At 42.8% G+C, this 16033-nt stretch overlaps 1 protein-coding gene across 1 annotated transcript in view; it reads left to right on the plus strand.

The window, feature by feature from the left end:
• The window catches only part of CHN2 (chimerin 2), a gene marked incomplete at its 5' end in the record, with an annotated part of 35074 nt that extends 19612 nt beyond the window's left edge, over positions 1–15462 (plus strand). Inside the window, 3 exons of the mRNA XM_054384837.1 lie at positions 8806–8837; positions 12563–12676; positions 15123–15462. Of these exons, the coding sequence (XP_054240812.1) occupies positions 8806–8837; positions 12563–12676; positions 15123–15462 (486 nt within the window). The remainder of the gene's footprint in view (positions 1–8805; positions 8838–12562; positions 12677–15122) is intronic.
• Between the last annotated feature and the right edge of the window lie 571 nt (positions 15463–16033).

Below are 16033 nucleotides of genomic sequence, written 5' to 3' on the forward strand. Positions count from 1 at the left end.
GATTTTTGTTACCTTCTGGAGTTTATAGTATCTCATCTGGTATATTGATTATTGGCTGCTGGACCAAGGTCACTGATAGGAAACAAACCTGAGTTAAAAATACCCTCATAAAGGACACTTTAAAGCAGCTCTTTTGAAAGTTTGGTACAAGCAAAACAAATTAAAACAAAATAACCCACCCCAAAACCAAACCAACCAAACCAAAACCCCAAACAGACAAAACCCCCCTTTTTCTTTAAGACTTACAGAAATAACCTTGATTGATTGGAAATCAGCCTGCAGTAAGTGCCACAGTAACTGTCAGAGCTGCTGAGCTTCCTGTGTTTCTTTGTAATGTATTATCCTTCTGCAAAAGGGGCATTGTGCATCTTACCTTCTCTGTATGTTACAGCACATCAGTGGAGCAGGGAGGCTCTGCAGCTATGAGCAGCAGTTAGTGAGAGCATTCTTCATGTTCTTCACTTCTGTCTTTCCTTTATATTCTTCCCAGTAGTGAAGAACTTCACTCCTACTTTCTTCCCAGTGCTGTAAATTTGACAGCAGAGTGTTTTGTTCGAATATCTCCAGTACAGCTTGGTGCTTTGCTGTGCTGGTAGGCTTAAACTGGGTTGTGTTATTTAAGCAAACAGTGACCAGTTTAATCGTTTAAGGGTTGTCTTTCTCCTCTAGAGCAATTCACAATCTACTGCCTTCTCCCTGCTGTCTTCTTTTCTGAGAGCCTCACAGAGGTGGGCAGAGACATGGTATTACTGTGGGTTTATGTGTGATTTAGACACCCTGTTCAGTCTGCTCCTTGTTAATCTCTGTCTCCTGAGACCAGTCCCAGCAGAGATGAGGAACAGGCTGAATCGTTGTATCTTGAGGCCAGAAGGAACTCAAGAGGTTGTCATTCCTGCATCAGGAGAGGATGTTTGCATATCCTCTTCTTAAAGCCTTTCAAAGCTGAAGATTTCATCACCACCTCTGCTCATTTATTTAGTGTTTAATTATTTCCTCAGTATCAAGGGTCTGTTTTCTTTTTTGTAGTTTAAGCCTATTATGTCTTGTCACGTCTAGTAAGCACACAGAGAACAAATTCTTTTATTTCCTCTTGAGAGTGGAAAGTACCTGTCTGCCTCAGCCCCTCTCTGTCTTATTTTCTTTAGGCCAATCTCTTTTCATGTCTTTCACAGTTGCTTAATCCCTGCTCACTCCAGTTATTTGATCCAGTCTTGCTTGAGATGTGCTGCCCAGACGCACTCTCACAATATTCCAGCTGGAGACTGTCAGAGTGGACATTGCAAGTAGAGGATTACTGTAAAGTGTTTGTTGGCTGCACTCTTGTTTTTATAACCCAGTGTGATATTCTGGTTTTGGCAGTTTTTGCAACAGGCAGCTTCAGTGATTCATGTTCGTTTGATGATCTGTAACAATGTCAGGATCCTTTACTGCAGAGATGTGTCTAATGCCTTCTGGTATTTTGAATGATTTTGACATCTTGCTCGCAGCTACTTTGCAGAAGGCACTGTAGTCCCTCACCATCACGTGGCTAAATGTTTATCCATCAAGTGGCCATCACAGTCTCACAGTATATCAGGGGCTGGAAGGGACCTCCAGAGATCATCAGGTCCAACTCCCCTGCCAAAGCAGGATCACTTGTGGTAGTCCACACAGGAATGCATCCAGGGGGGTTTTGAAAGTCTCCAGAGAAGGAGACTCCACAACCTCTCTGGGCAGCCTGTTCCAGTGTTCCATCACCCTCACTGTAAAGAAGTTTCTCCTCATGTTGAGGTGAAATCTTCTGTGTTTGAATTTGAACCCATTGTTCCTTGTCCTATTACTGTGAACCACTGAAAAGAACTTGGCCCTCTCCTCCTGACACCCACCCCTCAGATATTGATAGATATTGATCAGATCCCTTCTCAGCCTTCTCTTCTCAAGACTAAACAGCCCCAGGGCTCTCAGTCTCTCTTCTCAGAGGAGATGCTCAAGTCCCCTAATCATCCCCGTGGCTCTCCATTGGATTCTCTCCAGCAGGTCTCTGTCTAATGCTAGCTTCCCTAGGACTCTGTGACTGAATGCCAAAAGGAGATGCAGACTTCCAAAAGTATTTCCATCACCTTCCTGGAGAGCCTCTGTGCAGCACCGGTGCAATACCTTCTGGGGTCTCCTGCATTACTGGTTTGTCTCTGAGGATTGTCTTTGCTCCTCCCTCATCACACAGCAGAAATACAGGAACATATTCATGATGTTGTGCATGCTGGATAGGTTTGTCAAATGAAGCCTGTCCCATCAGTCATGCTGAATGCCATTAGCTGAAAATCTCAGTGGGCAAGACCAGCTTTTCATTATGTATGTACACAGTGCGAGTCTATAACTGGCCTGTCTTTGGCCAGGGAGTACAGATCTTCCGTTGCTGCCACTCCTGCTAGCAAATTTATCAGCAGGCTTCACCATATATTTTTTGCAAAACTAAGAGTTGCTTCTCTTTGAAAACATGGTGCCAGAGAGATTGATGAGGTAATTGTAAGAATGTAGTAAAAAGGTAGAGAAATGCTTCCTTTCAAAAAGAACGTGCTCCCAGTTTAAATTGTTAGTCATTAACATGAAATCATTTGTCCTATTCAGAGATAAAGTTGGGCACACGAATTGATCTAAGTAGAAGTTTCTTTAAAAAAAATCTGGAGGATACAATATTTTAAAATTTATTTCTTCTCTTGTTCCATTTAATAGAAGCTTACAATCTTCTTTAATCCTTTTCTGTTGTTGATTGAACTGTTGGCTTATGACAGTTCTGCCAGAAGCTGAACAATTCAGACACTAAACTCCTTTTCTGTACAGTTTATTTTGTGGGGGGTTTGTCTTGAATGCTTCTCTTTCAACTCTTCTATTTCTCTATGTCAAACTGACCTGAAAAAAAAAAAAAAACAAAACACCATATTTGTATCTAGTCAGCTAAAATTGCTCAAAAATAATTAGGACTTTTCCAAACAGAAAACATATCAAATTGAACTTCCTTTGGGAACATGCCTCACTGCCTGCCCTGAGCGAACACACTGATGTTATTAGCTTTTGGGTCTTCTTTCTCTGCTTTTTTTTCTATGTACTAGAGAAAAGAACAGAGAGAGCCAGGTGCAGCTACCCACCTTATTGTTTCCCTTCCCCTTTTATATTCTCTTCATGGATGCATTAACGCAGTGGTTGAAATAAGTAGATATCCAACATTATGCTGTGTTGGCCCTTCTGAATTACAGACAGATTGCTATCCCAGAGGGATTTCTAAATTTTCATCATGGCATTCTTAGAGCTCAGCTTTGGCCACTCGATAAGGAAATATGTCTTGTTCAATGAAGCTGAAGAGAAATTAAATTTTTCTGAAAATTAGGGTTATCTTATTTCTGTGGTATACTTACACAGAAAGAATTCTTCAGGGTATCTTTGAATCTTCAGTGCAGTGTGGCTCCAATGTCAGTGCTTGCAGTGAAGATCTGTCACATTAGGGGATGCTCACCTCTTGCCTGCATGACTCCCAGTAGTTTTGTGATGAGTTATCTTGCAGGGTGGTGTGGGATTTTAATACAATAATCTGTTACATTAGCAGGAGTATGTCGTGTCAGGGGTAAACCATCCCGGCCAAAAGAGAAGCCACAAATCCCAGGGCATTAAAATTCAGTAAACATAAAAATTATGTAGGCTTAAGATATTGAATTAGCTTTGAGAGCTAGTGCCTTTTTTTTTTTTTTTTAAGGCTTACTTCCTTCTCAGTGTTGACTTCAAACTCCAATACAACTAACTCCACACTTTGAAGAATATGCTGTAACACTGGGGAAAAAAATGAACCAACCAACCAAACACACACAAAACCCCCCAAACCCAAAAACCCCCAAACTTGTAAAACTAGACTAAGTGTACAAGTCAGGGCTTTTTTTTTTTTAGGGTGGGAAGAGGCAATCAGGTTTGGCAGGCTGGGAGTTAAGGCTGGAGTATGCAGGGTGTCTTAGACGTGAACTTCCAAAGGCCTTTGGAGAATGCCAGGAGAGCTGTGCCGAGTTAGAATCATAGAATCAGTCAGGGTCGGAAGGGACCTCAAGGATCATCTAGTTCCAACCCCCCTGCCATGGGCAGGGACACCTCATACTACATCCAGCCTGGCCTTAAACACCTCCAGGGATGGGGCCTCAACCACCTCCCTGGACAACCCATTCCAGGCTCTCACCGCTCTCATGGGGAAGAACTTCTTCCTCATGTCCAGCCTGAATCTCCCCACTTCCAGCTTTGTTCCATTCCCCCTAGTCCTGTCACTACCTGATAACCTAAAAAGTCCCTTCCCAGCTTTCTTGTAGCCCCCTTCAGATACTGGAAGGCCACAAGAAGGTCACCTTGGAGCCTTCTCTTTTCCAGACTGAACAGCCTCAACTCTTTCAGTCTGTCCTCATAGGAGAGGAGCTCCAGCCCTCTGATCATCCTCATGGCCCTTCTCTGGACACATTCCAGCATGTCCATAGCTTTCTTGTAATAGGGGCTGAAGAACTGGACACAGTACTCCAGGTGGGGTCTCACCAGAGTGGATTAGAGGGCGAGAATCACCTTCCTCAACCTGCTGGCTACACTTCTCCTGATGTAGCCCAGGCTCTGGTTGGCTTTCTGGGCTACAAGTGCACACTGCACATTTCTCTTTGAGCATGCTTCAAGGTTAGATGCCACTGAATGTTGCTGGCTTCATAACAGTGCTGGGTTAGTAGCGATTTAGGCTGCTTCACCATACATCTTATTTCCCAGTCAATATAACTTGAGTTTAAAACTCAAGTTTAGCCATTCACTGCTTACTCATAATTTATACAACTGTGGATTTTAAGTAGTAAACTTAAGTGTTTCCCCCATGGTTCCTGGAACAACAGCTAAAAGTGCCTGCTCTGCAACAAGTTTTGGTTTGATATTGGCAATAATACCTTTTTCTAAGCCAGAGAATTACTGTCTCACATTTGAATTGAAAGCTGCCATTTACTTTTAGTGGGGAGACAGAGAACCTGTTTGATTTATCCTCTGTATGAAAGTAGTAAAAGTAAGCAGTGGAGCTCTTCAAGGCAAAATATCCTTTTGCTAGAGAAAATCTATTATTTGCCTTGCATAATTTCACTTGAGTTTTGTACTTTGGTTTTGTCTGTAAGTCCTGTAAGACCCTCTGATCCCTCCCCTCGCTTAACATCTAGGGAGATGGGGCAGAATGCTGGACAAAACACCTGATCAGCTGAGAAAGGTGGTCAGTGTTTGAACAAGGAAATTGTGAGGGCTATACAGAAAATGATGAGAGGGTTCTTCATAGCTGTTATCCACGAAAAAAATCTTAAGTGTATGTGTCCTCAGAATAAAGCTGATTATTCCAGGCTCCTGCCATCAGGAAACAGTGGCTTCTCTACCTGGGTTTTTTTTGTTCTTTCCACCACTAAGAATTCTCTTTGGCAGGTCTGCCTGGCTTTGTGTGTGTGCAAGCCCATTTACAGCAGGAGAGGGAAAGCTAATCCCAACTGAATTTCAGTCACCTTTGCCTTCTGGGATATATAGAATTTCCCTTGAAGTTTGTACAGAGTCTGTGGTGGGCACAAAACAGACCTACTGGCTCCTTTGATACTTTCAAGCCTCTGCTCTATCAATTGTCCAGGCTTTTGGTTTATTTCCAAGTTCATTCTAACATTCTGGTTTTGATGTAGAGACCCTGATGTTATTTTGATCTTTTATCTTGCTGAAACTTTATTTCATTGTGTTTCTTCCTAGTGGTAAAGTTGGTTAGGAGTGAAATGATTATTTCAGGCTAAAGGTTGCAGTGAGCATGAGAGGATTTTTTAGATTCTGGGGCACCTCGATGGTCTGGCAGATCTGGAGCTTCATTTTAGGAAGTATCTCTCCTGCCTAAGGCCAAGTGCTGAAATTGAGACTATTTTAGACTTGGATGCTAAAAAGTGTTGGAGGGGAGGTTTCTGTTTTGTGGAAGACGAATACAGGATTTGATGGGCTTTGTGTGGATTCTCAGAGAGCAAATCTTTTAGCTCCTGAATAGCAGGGAAAAAATGGAAATTGCTGTGTCCAGGGCAGTTCAGGCAGTTGCTATTCAAATGAAGAAAAAATTCACAGATAAATTTGGTTGGTTGGTTTTGGGTTTTTGGTTGGTGGTTTGTTGGTTTGTTTTTTTTTTATAAATGGTGTTGTGAGAAGGATACAAAATGTGCCTCCATTTGCTCAAGGAGTTATTTCCAGATTGGTTTTATACTTTATATATAGTTTGAGGGTGAGTGCTGGTACTGCTATTTCTTTATCTTTCTGAGGTACATTGAAAGTGTTGGGGTTCATTTGGTTTATGCATACAATCAAGGCAATTTTTTAAAAAATAAGCAAATTCTGAATCCTGACTTTTTTTTCCTTCTGTGGTGTAAAGTTTTTATTTAGTTTTCTGTGGGAATTAAAGTTTATCTCTTTGTTCCTTGTCCCTGTTTTCAGTGTACTCAGTGGCCTTTGTTTCCATGAAGGAAAAGACAGCATCTGGTGGTCTTACTTAACCCAGGTTCTGATACCTGTTTTTCAAGTCTGAAGATAAAAATTAGTTTTCAGGAGTCATTAAGGCTCATAAGGGTGACAGCAAGGCAGTATCATGTGATGTTAGTAAAGATGAACACAGGGACTGGAGCACTGCCCTGTGAGGAGAGGCTGAGAGCCCTGGGGCTCTTCTCAGGAGAAGAGAAGACTGAGAGGGGATTTAATCAATGTTTCTAAATATCTGAGGGCTGGGGGTCAACAGGGAGGGGACAGGCTCTGCTCCGCTGCACCCTGTGGTAGGACAAGGGGCAATGGATAGAAACTCCAGCACAGGAGGTTCCACTTCAACATGAGGAGGAACTTCTTTACTGTAAGGGTCCCAGAGCACTGGAACAGGCTCCTCAGAAAGGTTGTGGAGTCTCCTTCTCTGGAGACTTTCAAGCCCCATCTGGATGCATTCCTGTGTGACCTGTGCTGGATTCTCTGTTCCTGCTCTGGCAGGGGGGTTGGACTTGATGATCTCCCTTTCAACCCCTAACATCCTGTGATCCTGTGAACAACCTTTCTAGGTTAATATGGCTTTTTTCTTTCTATTTTTTTAACTTTAAAAGATATATATATATATAAATTCAACAAAAATAGAATAAATATACTTTCTTCTCTGAGTCGCACACAGGCAAACAGCCCCTGCACTTGGCAGTCCCTCTGATTTTGTTCCCTTCACTTCTGTGCTTGGTTTTGCCTCTCCCTCCTGCCCCTCAGAGCTCAAAAGTGTTTTGCATTGAGGCATTATTCCTAGGCTCCAAGGGTATGATACTGCTATTGTTAGTGCTGTGCTAGAAAAGAAGCGCCGAGCTGGGAAAGAAGCGCAGTCAGGACTTGATTGAAACTCCCATCGGGCTCCCGTTGAAGATTCTCATTATCTTATACAACCTTTCGTTCCTCTTGCACTGCGCCGAAGCGTCACTGACTGCAGGGCAGAAAGTCAGCTGCCGCAGGTTTAGTGCCTGGCATGTAGGTTATTGAATCAAAAACGTGACATTTATGCGTTTGCTATTCAGAAATTAAAGTTTCTCTGAGGGAAATAATGAGGTGCAATCAAAACAAGAACCAAGCAGTGCTTGTCACCAGTCAGAAGCAAGCGGCAGTTGAGACAGGAGATGGTGTGTGTGAGGTGGATGGAGGTGTGCGGGGTGGTGTGGAGGGTTATGTGGGGGGCTGTGGAGGGTTGTGGATGTGTGTGGAGCTGTGTGGGATGGGGTATGGAGTGTATGTGGAGAAGCGGAGGGGTGTGTGTGTGGAGGTGCGCCGTCCGCGGCCGCTGTGGCCCTATTCCAGCCCGCGTCGGAGCTGGGGCCAGGGCGCCCCCTGCTGGCGCCTTCGGGCAGGGGCGAGCGGTGCCAGCAACGGAGCGCCTCCGGGCAGGAGCGAGCGGTGCCAGAGATTCCGGCACGGCCCGCCCCTGCCCAGCGGCGCCCCCTGCTGGCACTGCCGCTGCCCTGCCCAGCCGGCCTGCACTTCGAGCACCTAATGAAAAGCTGAGGTTTGGGAAATGAGTCAAGAGAATGAGGCGTATGCAGAGTTTCAGGATAAGAACGTGGTAGTCCTAAAACTTGGTCTTTAAAGTAACTACGAGTCCTTCCAGAAGCTTTTGATGTACTTTTGCAAGTGCTTGAGACTTCAAGGAGTCGAAGGCTATGTGTAAATCCAGAAACCTTGTTTTCCCCAAAAATATGTCACTGTGTTTTTGGTTTGGGTTGGGTTTTAGTTGTGGTTTGGTTTGTTTGTTTTTTTTTTTTTTTTAATCTCCAATCAGTTGCTATGTATAGGCAAAATGTGGTTTTAAGAAGCTAAAAGGTATATGACAAAAACAGAATCATAGAATGGCTTGAGTTTGGTGGGACCTCAAAGACCATCTAGTTCTAATTCCCCTGCCATAGGCAGAGGCATCTCCTGCTAGACCATAGCCTTGTTTTATGGTATAAATGCTAGCTGGGCAAACCTGCAGTACTCATTTTTATGCATTTGGTCACATTTTATATTTTACGTGTGGTTCTGTTTTTTCACCATTGGTACCTGTTATTTTTCCTCAAAAACCCATTAAAAAAATCACCTCTTCTGGTTCCATTTTTCTGTTCTTCTGTATAGTCATGTTCTAGTCACCATTTTGAATCCACTGACTTTTGTCACTTAGATGGGTGCAGCAGTCCTTGTTGATAATCAAGCATAATTGATTTTTATTTAATTTATTGAAAACCAAAGGTTTTGATGGATCTTTTCCTTTCTTTCAACATTTAGGTGGAGAACAGGCCAAAGTATTATGGACGAGAGTAAGTATTTTTCTTCTTTTAAGTATCTTTTAGGGGCATCCAAAAGCTGTTGTTCTGAACTTTAAAAGGAAAAAAAAAAAGAAAAAAGAGAAAGTGGAAGTCTCATAAAATACTTGATTTTATCTTTCACTTCAACTGGGAATAAAATACACTGAAAGCCTAATAATTTACTTGTGTTACAGCCCAGCACTGCTCACATTCCACAGACTGTGCTGCTATCTGAGCCTGCAAGATTACTTTCTCAGGATCATTTAGGAAAAAAAAAATTAAATTGTGTGGAATACTTATTCCTTTTATTTTGGTTGTCATTTAAACCTCCCAGTGGACCTACAATGGGCTTGCAGTGGGAGGAGAGCATCAGCTGCCTCTCCCACTACCTTTTTGTATATGTTCCTACGCTTCTACCACCATAGATGGCCGTGGAATAATGTGTATATACCACTGCCCTGTAACTGCTGAAGTTACAAGGTCTGAAGTGCCTAAAGAGGTGTGCTTTTGCTGTGAGGAAAATAACAGAACACTAGAGAGTAATTAATTTGTGCTCAGCAGTCTTCTTGCCAATAAAGAGCTTGAGATGGGCATTGGCACAGAGATCTGGGAGGGTGAAGCTGAAAGGCATAGCCACTGCAGCAACCACCTGGATCTGGCATTTGACCTCTACTGATCTGCTAAGGCCCTAGCCCTCATTGCCACCTAAATTACTTAGATGCTCTGTTCTGTTTTTTCTTTCCACCCCAAACACATCATCTGTATTTAATGATCCTTTTCTACCATCAAAACCCTCAAGAGCTAGCAGCTTTGCCCCTAATTACTGAAATTTCTTTTCTAAAGTATTATCTTTGACAACAGGGAATTCAGATCTAGCCACTAGAGTATAACAGAGCTAAAGACAGTACTTCCCTCAGTAACCCATCACACTTCCTACAGGAAGACTTGTAAAAACCATTACTGCAGTCTCTTATCTGGGAACCTGTCTGGCTGTTGGCATACTCAGAGTTTGTGAAGCAGCAGGGCTGGCAGGAACTGTGAGAAGTCACCTCAGGAACCTGCCCAGGCAAGATCACATTACTTATCATTCAGGAAGATTTCAGAACCACTGGGACAGTGCTATAAAAGCAATTGACTCAGTGCTCAGTAGTGCTTGGAAAGTGAATTAGGAATTTCCAGGGAAAGAAAAGGGGGGAAAAAACCAACCATATTATTATATAAATCAATGATGTGGCTGCATTTTAAATAGTGCACATAGTCCTGGTCCCTCTCTGCCCCTTCCTTCTCTCTTGCTTTTAGAAAACTTGTAGAGGAAATAAAAGGTACAGCAAAGTGCAACAACAGCTGAGCAAAGGGATGCAGCTCCTACCATAGGAGGAAAATTGACAAGTCTTCCTCACTGGGTGTCCAAGAGGGGGACATGCACAATGTCCTCTCAAGTTCATTGCCATGCAGAGGCCAAAAGCATAAAGATGTTAAAGGGTTTAAGAATGAGATTCTCAGATTCATGAAGGGCAAGGTCACAGCTGATCAGGCACATCTTCTAGCTCGACCAGTGATAGATGAGCAGTGATGTGAAGTGAAAGAAACGTGTTAGTGCTTCCTGTACTCCTTCTGTAGGCATTCCTGGTCAGCTGCTGCCAGAGGCAGGTGTTGAAGCTCAGGAGATCTTGTGCCATGTACAAACTGGGTTTATGCCCTTATAAAAATGTACCCAAAATGCCCATGGGAAAGCTTGGATTTTACCCAGTGCTTGCCACTCATGGTAAAAGAAATTTCACAGGTGTCTCAAGTATCCTGTCCAAGTCATCTCTTAAATTGAGAGTAGATAGGAGTGCTTCTTTCCTAACACCTCACCTAAAGCCTGCTGTGTTTTATAATGAACAGCAACATACTGATAGGTATCTGTTAAATGTAGATTTTTCCAGTGGTGAATAGCTTATGCTCATTATTTTTAACAAGAGTTGTGAATTGTTATGAGTTTACTGGTAAGGACATGCTTGATTTATGTCATCTAGGAGATGCTTGTTTCAGTTTGGATGTGGCAGTAAGTAAGTGTATCCCCCACCAGTACAGACAAAGAGCATGAATCGCTTTACATATTTCTGAATTGAAAGATCACCTAAACCCTAATATTTTCAACCTGTACTAGCTGTGAAAAGACAACATAAAGAGACCAGAACATTGCTTGCATTTACAGCCAATGTGTTTATCTTCTCTTTCACTATTGAGCCAGAGGCAGCGTTACAAACGTGCCAATTTGTATGTACTGTTAGAAAAGAGAAGATGCTGCAGGCCAGTACATTTTAGTTCCTTTTTTCCAGACAGCAGCAAAGATAGAAACTTTCAAAACTTCTAAGGAGATCCACGGAGACTTACCAGCTAGTGAAATGTGTGTGGGAGTTAAGACTCAAACTGCTGTGAAGACTGCATTTGTACTTACAGAAAGATCACTGCTAAATATTGATTGCTGTAAGGTTAATTGTGCATTCTAGGGCCTCTTCCTTTCTTAATATAGCAGTGACAACAGAATCAGACAAGTACTGCTTTTTTCCAACACTGAATGGAGCTCATTGGTAGGAAGAGACCAGTATTTTTCTCAAGTCCACTTGCCATTTCTTATCTCAGCTTCCCTTACACATTTGAGGAAGCAATGTTAACATAAAAAAAATAAGTGGACTGATAATAAGAATGACCTCTTGCTTTAATTTTGTCATCTCCATTTAAAAAAAAAGAAAAAAAGATAATGCCTTTGTGCCTAGTTTTCAAAATGTTGTAAGGCCTTTAGAAGAGAAACAAGGAAGAGGGGCATAGGCTGAGATGAAACATGAGATGAACATGAGCCAGCAGTGTGCCCAGGTGGCCAAGAAGGCCAATGGCATCCTGGCCTGCATCAGGAATAGTGTGGCCAGCAGGAGCAGGGAAGTCATTCTGCTCTGTACTCAGGACTGGTTAGACCACACCTTGAGTCCTGTGTCCAGTTCTGGGCCCCTGCATTCAAGAAAGATGTTGAGATGCTGGAACGTGTCCAGAGAAGGGCAGTAAAGCTGGGGAGGGGTCTGGAGCACAGCCCTGTGAGGAGAGGCTGAGGGAGCTGGGGGTGTTTAGCCTGCAGAAGAGGAGGCTCAGGGGAGACCTCATTGCTGTCTACAACTACCTGAAGGGAGGCTGTAGCCAGGTGGGGGTTGGTCTCTTCTCCTAGGCAACCAGCAGCAGAACAAGAGGACACAGTCTCAAGCGGCACCAAGGGAGGTTTAGGCTGGATGTTAGGAAGAAATTCTTCCCAGAAAGAGAGATTGGTCATTGGAATGAGCCACCCAGGGAGGTGGTGGAGTCACTGTCCCTGGAGGTGTTTAAAATAAGCCTGGATGAGGCCCTTGGTGCCATGGTTTAGCTGATTAGATAGGGTTGGGTGATAGGTTGGACTTGATGATCCCAAAGGTCTTTTCTAACCTTGTAAATTCTGTGATTCTGTGAAAAAGAGAAGAAAAGTTGTATAAAAAAGGAGCATTTACAGAAAAAGCAATCTTTGGGTGCAGTTGAGCGTTATGCTGAGTGAAACTGCATATACTGTGTCATTTTTCTTCTGCTTGTGTAAGCTTTGTTTTGCCTCTATGTTGGATGACTGTCCTGACAGCTTAAACCGTGATGCTGATGTTTTCAAGCAGTTTCTAGGCTGGAGAATGAGGTGCTGCTGCTCAGGTTGGTGTTTAAGTCACTGAAATGTCTTCCCTTAGGTTTCATGGGATCATTTCACGAGAGCAAGCAGATGAAATCCTTGCTGGTGTAGAAGGAGCCTATATTCTTAGAGAAAGCCAGAGGCAACCAGGCTGCTATACCCTCGCTCTCAGGTAAATGTTGCTTTAATAGAGGCTTATAGTCCTAATCTAAGATGTGTTTAAATGAGGTCATATCCATCTCCTCTGAGTGAAATCTGTGTCCACTGCTACTTAGTCCACTGCGTGGCAATGGAGTGATTTTATAGCCTCTTGTCAGCAGTTTGACAATCACAGCACTGCACAGTTCTGTCACTCCTTTAGCAGTTGGCTGGAAAGTCTCTTTGCTGATGCAAGCTGTGCCTGTTCTCAAAATTCTTGGTGCATAAATTTGAGTGTTATAAAGATAAAGAGTGTTATAAAGAGCTTCTTGAAAACTGTGTAAGTGATGTGAGGGAGTACATAACAGGGGAGTGTCCCAGCAGAGGACACAGCCAGGTTGTCCTCCAAGCTCAGTGATGTGCTATACAGACACATTGGCAACCATGGGCAATAATAATCCTGGGTCATCCTGGAAAATCATGAAGTCTGGTGGCTGACAAGCTGTCAAAGGCAGCATACCAGACTTCAGGTTTCTTCCCTTACTGGAATTCAAGTTTGCTGTATAAACACAGTGTGAAGCATGGGATGCTATTTCTCAAAGAAGTAAGAAGTGCAAAATTCAGTGGGAACACAATCTGCAGCCTCACTGCCCCTCACTGGTGCCTTTTCTGGTGTAACTGTGCCATTGCAAACCTGCCCGTGTCACAGTCTTAAATGTGCTATGAGTTAGCAACAAGAGGACTAGATATTCTACTGGATTTCGACAAAAACAAACTCCTTGACAATCTTGTTCAGTGTTTACAGTATTATTACTTCTGTGGGATATACCCAAAATAATAGCCTGTAAGTAAGAAAAATCCTTTGAGGAGTTACTCAAAGTAGCTACAATATGGTGCTGAAATCACTCTCAGAATTTGTACTGATGTGCAGATGGTAGAGCTGGAGAAGCTGGTGACTCATGCCAACCAAAATGTGGTGTAAATTAAAAGCAACTTTCGTCAGCTGAAAAAGAACAAATGCCTTTTTATTTTTTTTAAGAGTTTTGGAAAGATTTCAAAATAAAGAATAAAAAGAACTACCAAAGGATGGGGATTGTGGCAAAGTGCCTGTTGTTTTGACACAACAGCATGATTTCTAAATCTGTCTGAATAATTATTTATCAAATCATAAACTGAATTCAACAGCAAATTGGGTATTCATGTATTAATGTGGGTGAAAAAAAAATAAAGTTTAAACAGCTGGGTTTGAATGCCCAACAAAGTATGCAGAGATCTGCACTTCTGATGCTACACGCAAGGACCATTTAACCCAAGCTCCTAGCTTTGAATCTTTTAATCAAGAATGGGATCTCAACATTGGTGTTCTACACCCAATGTGCTACTACAGCACTTTGCTTTTTAAAAACTCTTAAAAAAAAACTCCAAAACACCTGTAGATTACACCTGCCACAAAGAGCTGCACAGGGCCAGAGTTATGAACCTACAGAACTTTGGGTGTTTAATTAGGTCCCTGAATTAGGAGCTCCCTGGCTTCCTACCAGAGGGTGATTGAGACCCTTAGGATTTGAATTACTTTGTAGAGGTGCCTGTCTCTCTTCACTGACTGTAAGTACACTCGTGGTGATATAAGCAACTTGTTTCTGCACCTCAGAAATGCCCTGGGATGGAAAAGCACTCAACATAATTACACTTCCCAGTATAAGGTCTGGTCTATGCAAACCTCTCCTGTGGTAGTGGATCCTTAGTGGATGCCTTGGATTGCTGTGGATTTAGATTTAAACCACATACACCTGGGTCACATGGCTTGTTATGGAGAACTGGCCTCAGTTCTGCAGTTTGGTCCCTGAGACGCTGTCAGATTTACACAGTATCACAGTCTCACAGTGTATCAGAGGTTGGAAGGGACCTCCAGAGATCATCAGGTCCAACCCCCTGCCAGAGCAGCATCACCCAGGGTATTCCACACAGGAATGCATCCAGGGGGGTTTGGAAAGTCTCCAGAGAAGGAGACCCCACAACCTCTCTGGGCAGCCTGTTCCAGTGCTCCATCACCTTCACTGTAAAGAAGTTTCTCCTCATGTTGAGGTGAAATCTTCTATGTTCTAGTTTGAGCCCATTGTTCCTTGTCCTATCACTGTGAACCACCCAAAAGAGCTTGGCCCCCTCCTCCTGACACCCACCCCTCACATATTTATGACGTTGATCAGAATTCCTCTCAGTCTTCTCTTCTCAAGACTAAACAGCCCCAGGGCTCTCAGTATCTCTTCATAGGGGAGATGTTCAAGTCCCCTAATCAGCCTCATGGCTCTCTGTTTTGGTTTGAACTTTAGTTGTATCCACGGAGATCTGGTTGCAGCCATATGCATATTCCATAGACTTGTCAGAGAAATTACCTCCTGAGTGTTCTGCCAGTATGGATTCTCCCTTTCACTCTTTCCTCTCTTTTTCTTCTCTCCCTCCTTTTGTTCTGGTATTTGCAGATTTGGGAATCAGACCCTAAACTACAGGCTGTTCTACGATGGGAAGCACTTCGTTGGCGAGAAAAGATTTGAATCGATCCACGATCTGGTTACAGATGGCTTGATAACACTGTATATAGAAACAAAGGCTTCTGAGTATATCTCCAAAATGACAACAAACCCCATCTATGAACACATTGGATATGCCACTTTGCTCAGAGAAAAAGTCTCACGGAGGCTGAGCAGGACAAAAAATGAATCAAGAAAAGCAAGTGTAACCAGTGAAGAAAATACTCCAGTTGAAAAGGTAAGCACTCAGTTTAAAGTTGGCAATTATTGCCAGGCTTTCTATCAAACCTGAGAGAAAAAAAAACAAGTGGTGTTTTGTCTAAAGACTTGTTTCTGGTTTTCTATGCTTCAGTAAGTATTACTATCTCACTGCAAAGTTTATATGTGATCTTGGTTCCAGACTAATACCTGACTGGAGCTAATGATGAAAGCTGTCTAATAAGTACCAATTGCAAATGTTTTCCTTGTGTAAATACATGCAGACATACATGTATATATACACATATATATACACACAAAGAGACATATATATACACACACACAGTCTGACATAGGAACAAGTTACTTTTCTTTGTCCACACATGTTCAATCACATCCCAAAAACAGATCATGAAACTGGTTCCCACTGACCCTTCACCATAGCTCAAGTTTGTTATCTTTCTACTCCATAATGAAAAGCTTCTCATTTCTGCCAAGTCTTTGGTGGATGGGTCTCAAATTGGGATACTGTGTGTTTTCTTGCCTTTCTTCTGGTGGGTCTGAAATTGGATATTATGTGCTTGCTTCCCTTTCTTCTCACTCTTCTGATACGGAGTGGGCTTTCCTTGATCTCCTTCTCTCATGCACCCATATTCCATAGCATT

This window comes from Indicator indicator, chromosome 11, assembly GCF_027791375.1.
Source record: "Indicator indicator isolate 239-I01 chromosome 11, UM_Iind_1.1, whole genome shotgun sequence".
Taxonomy (NCBI): Eukaryota; Metazoa; Chordata; class Aves; order Piciformes; family Indicatoridae; genus Indicator; species Indicator indicator.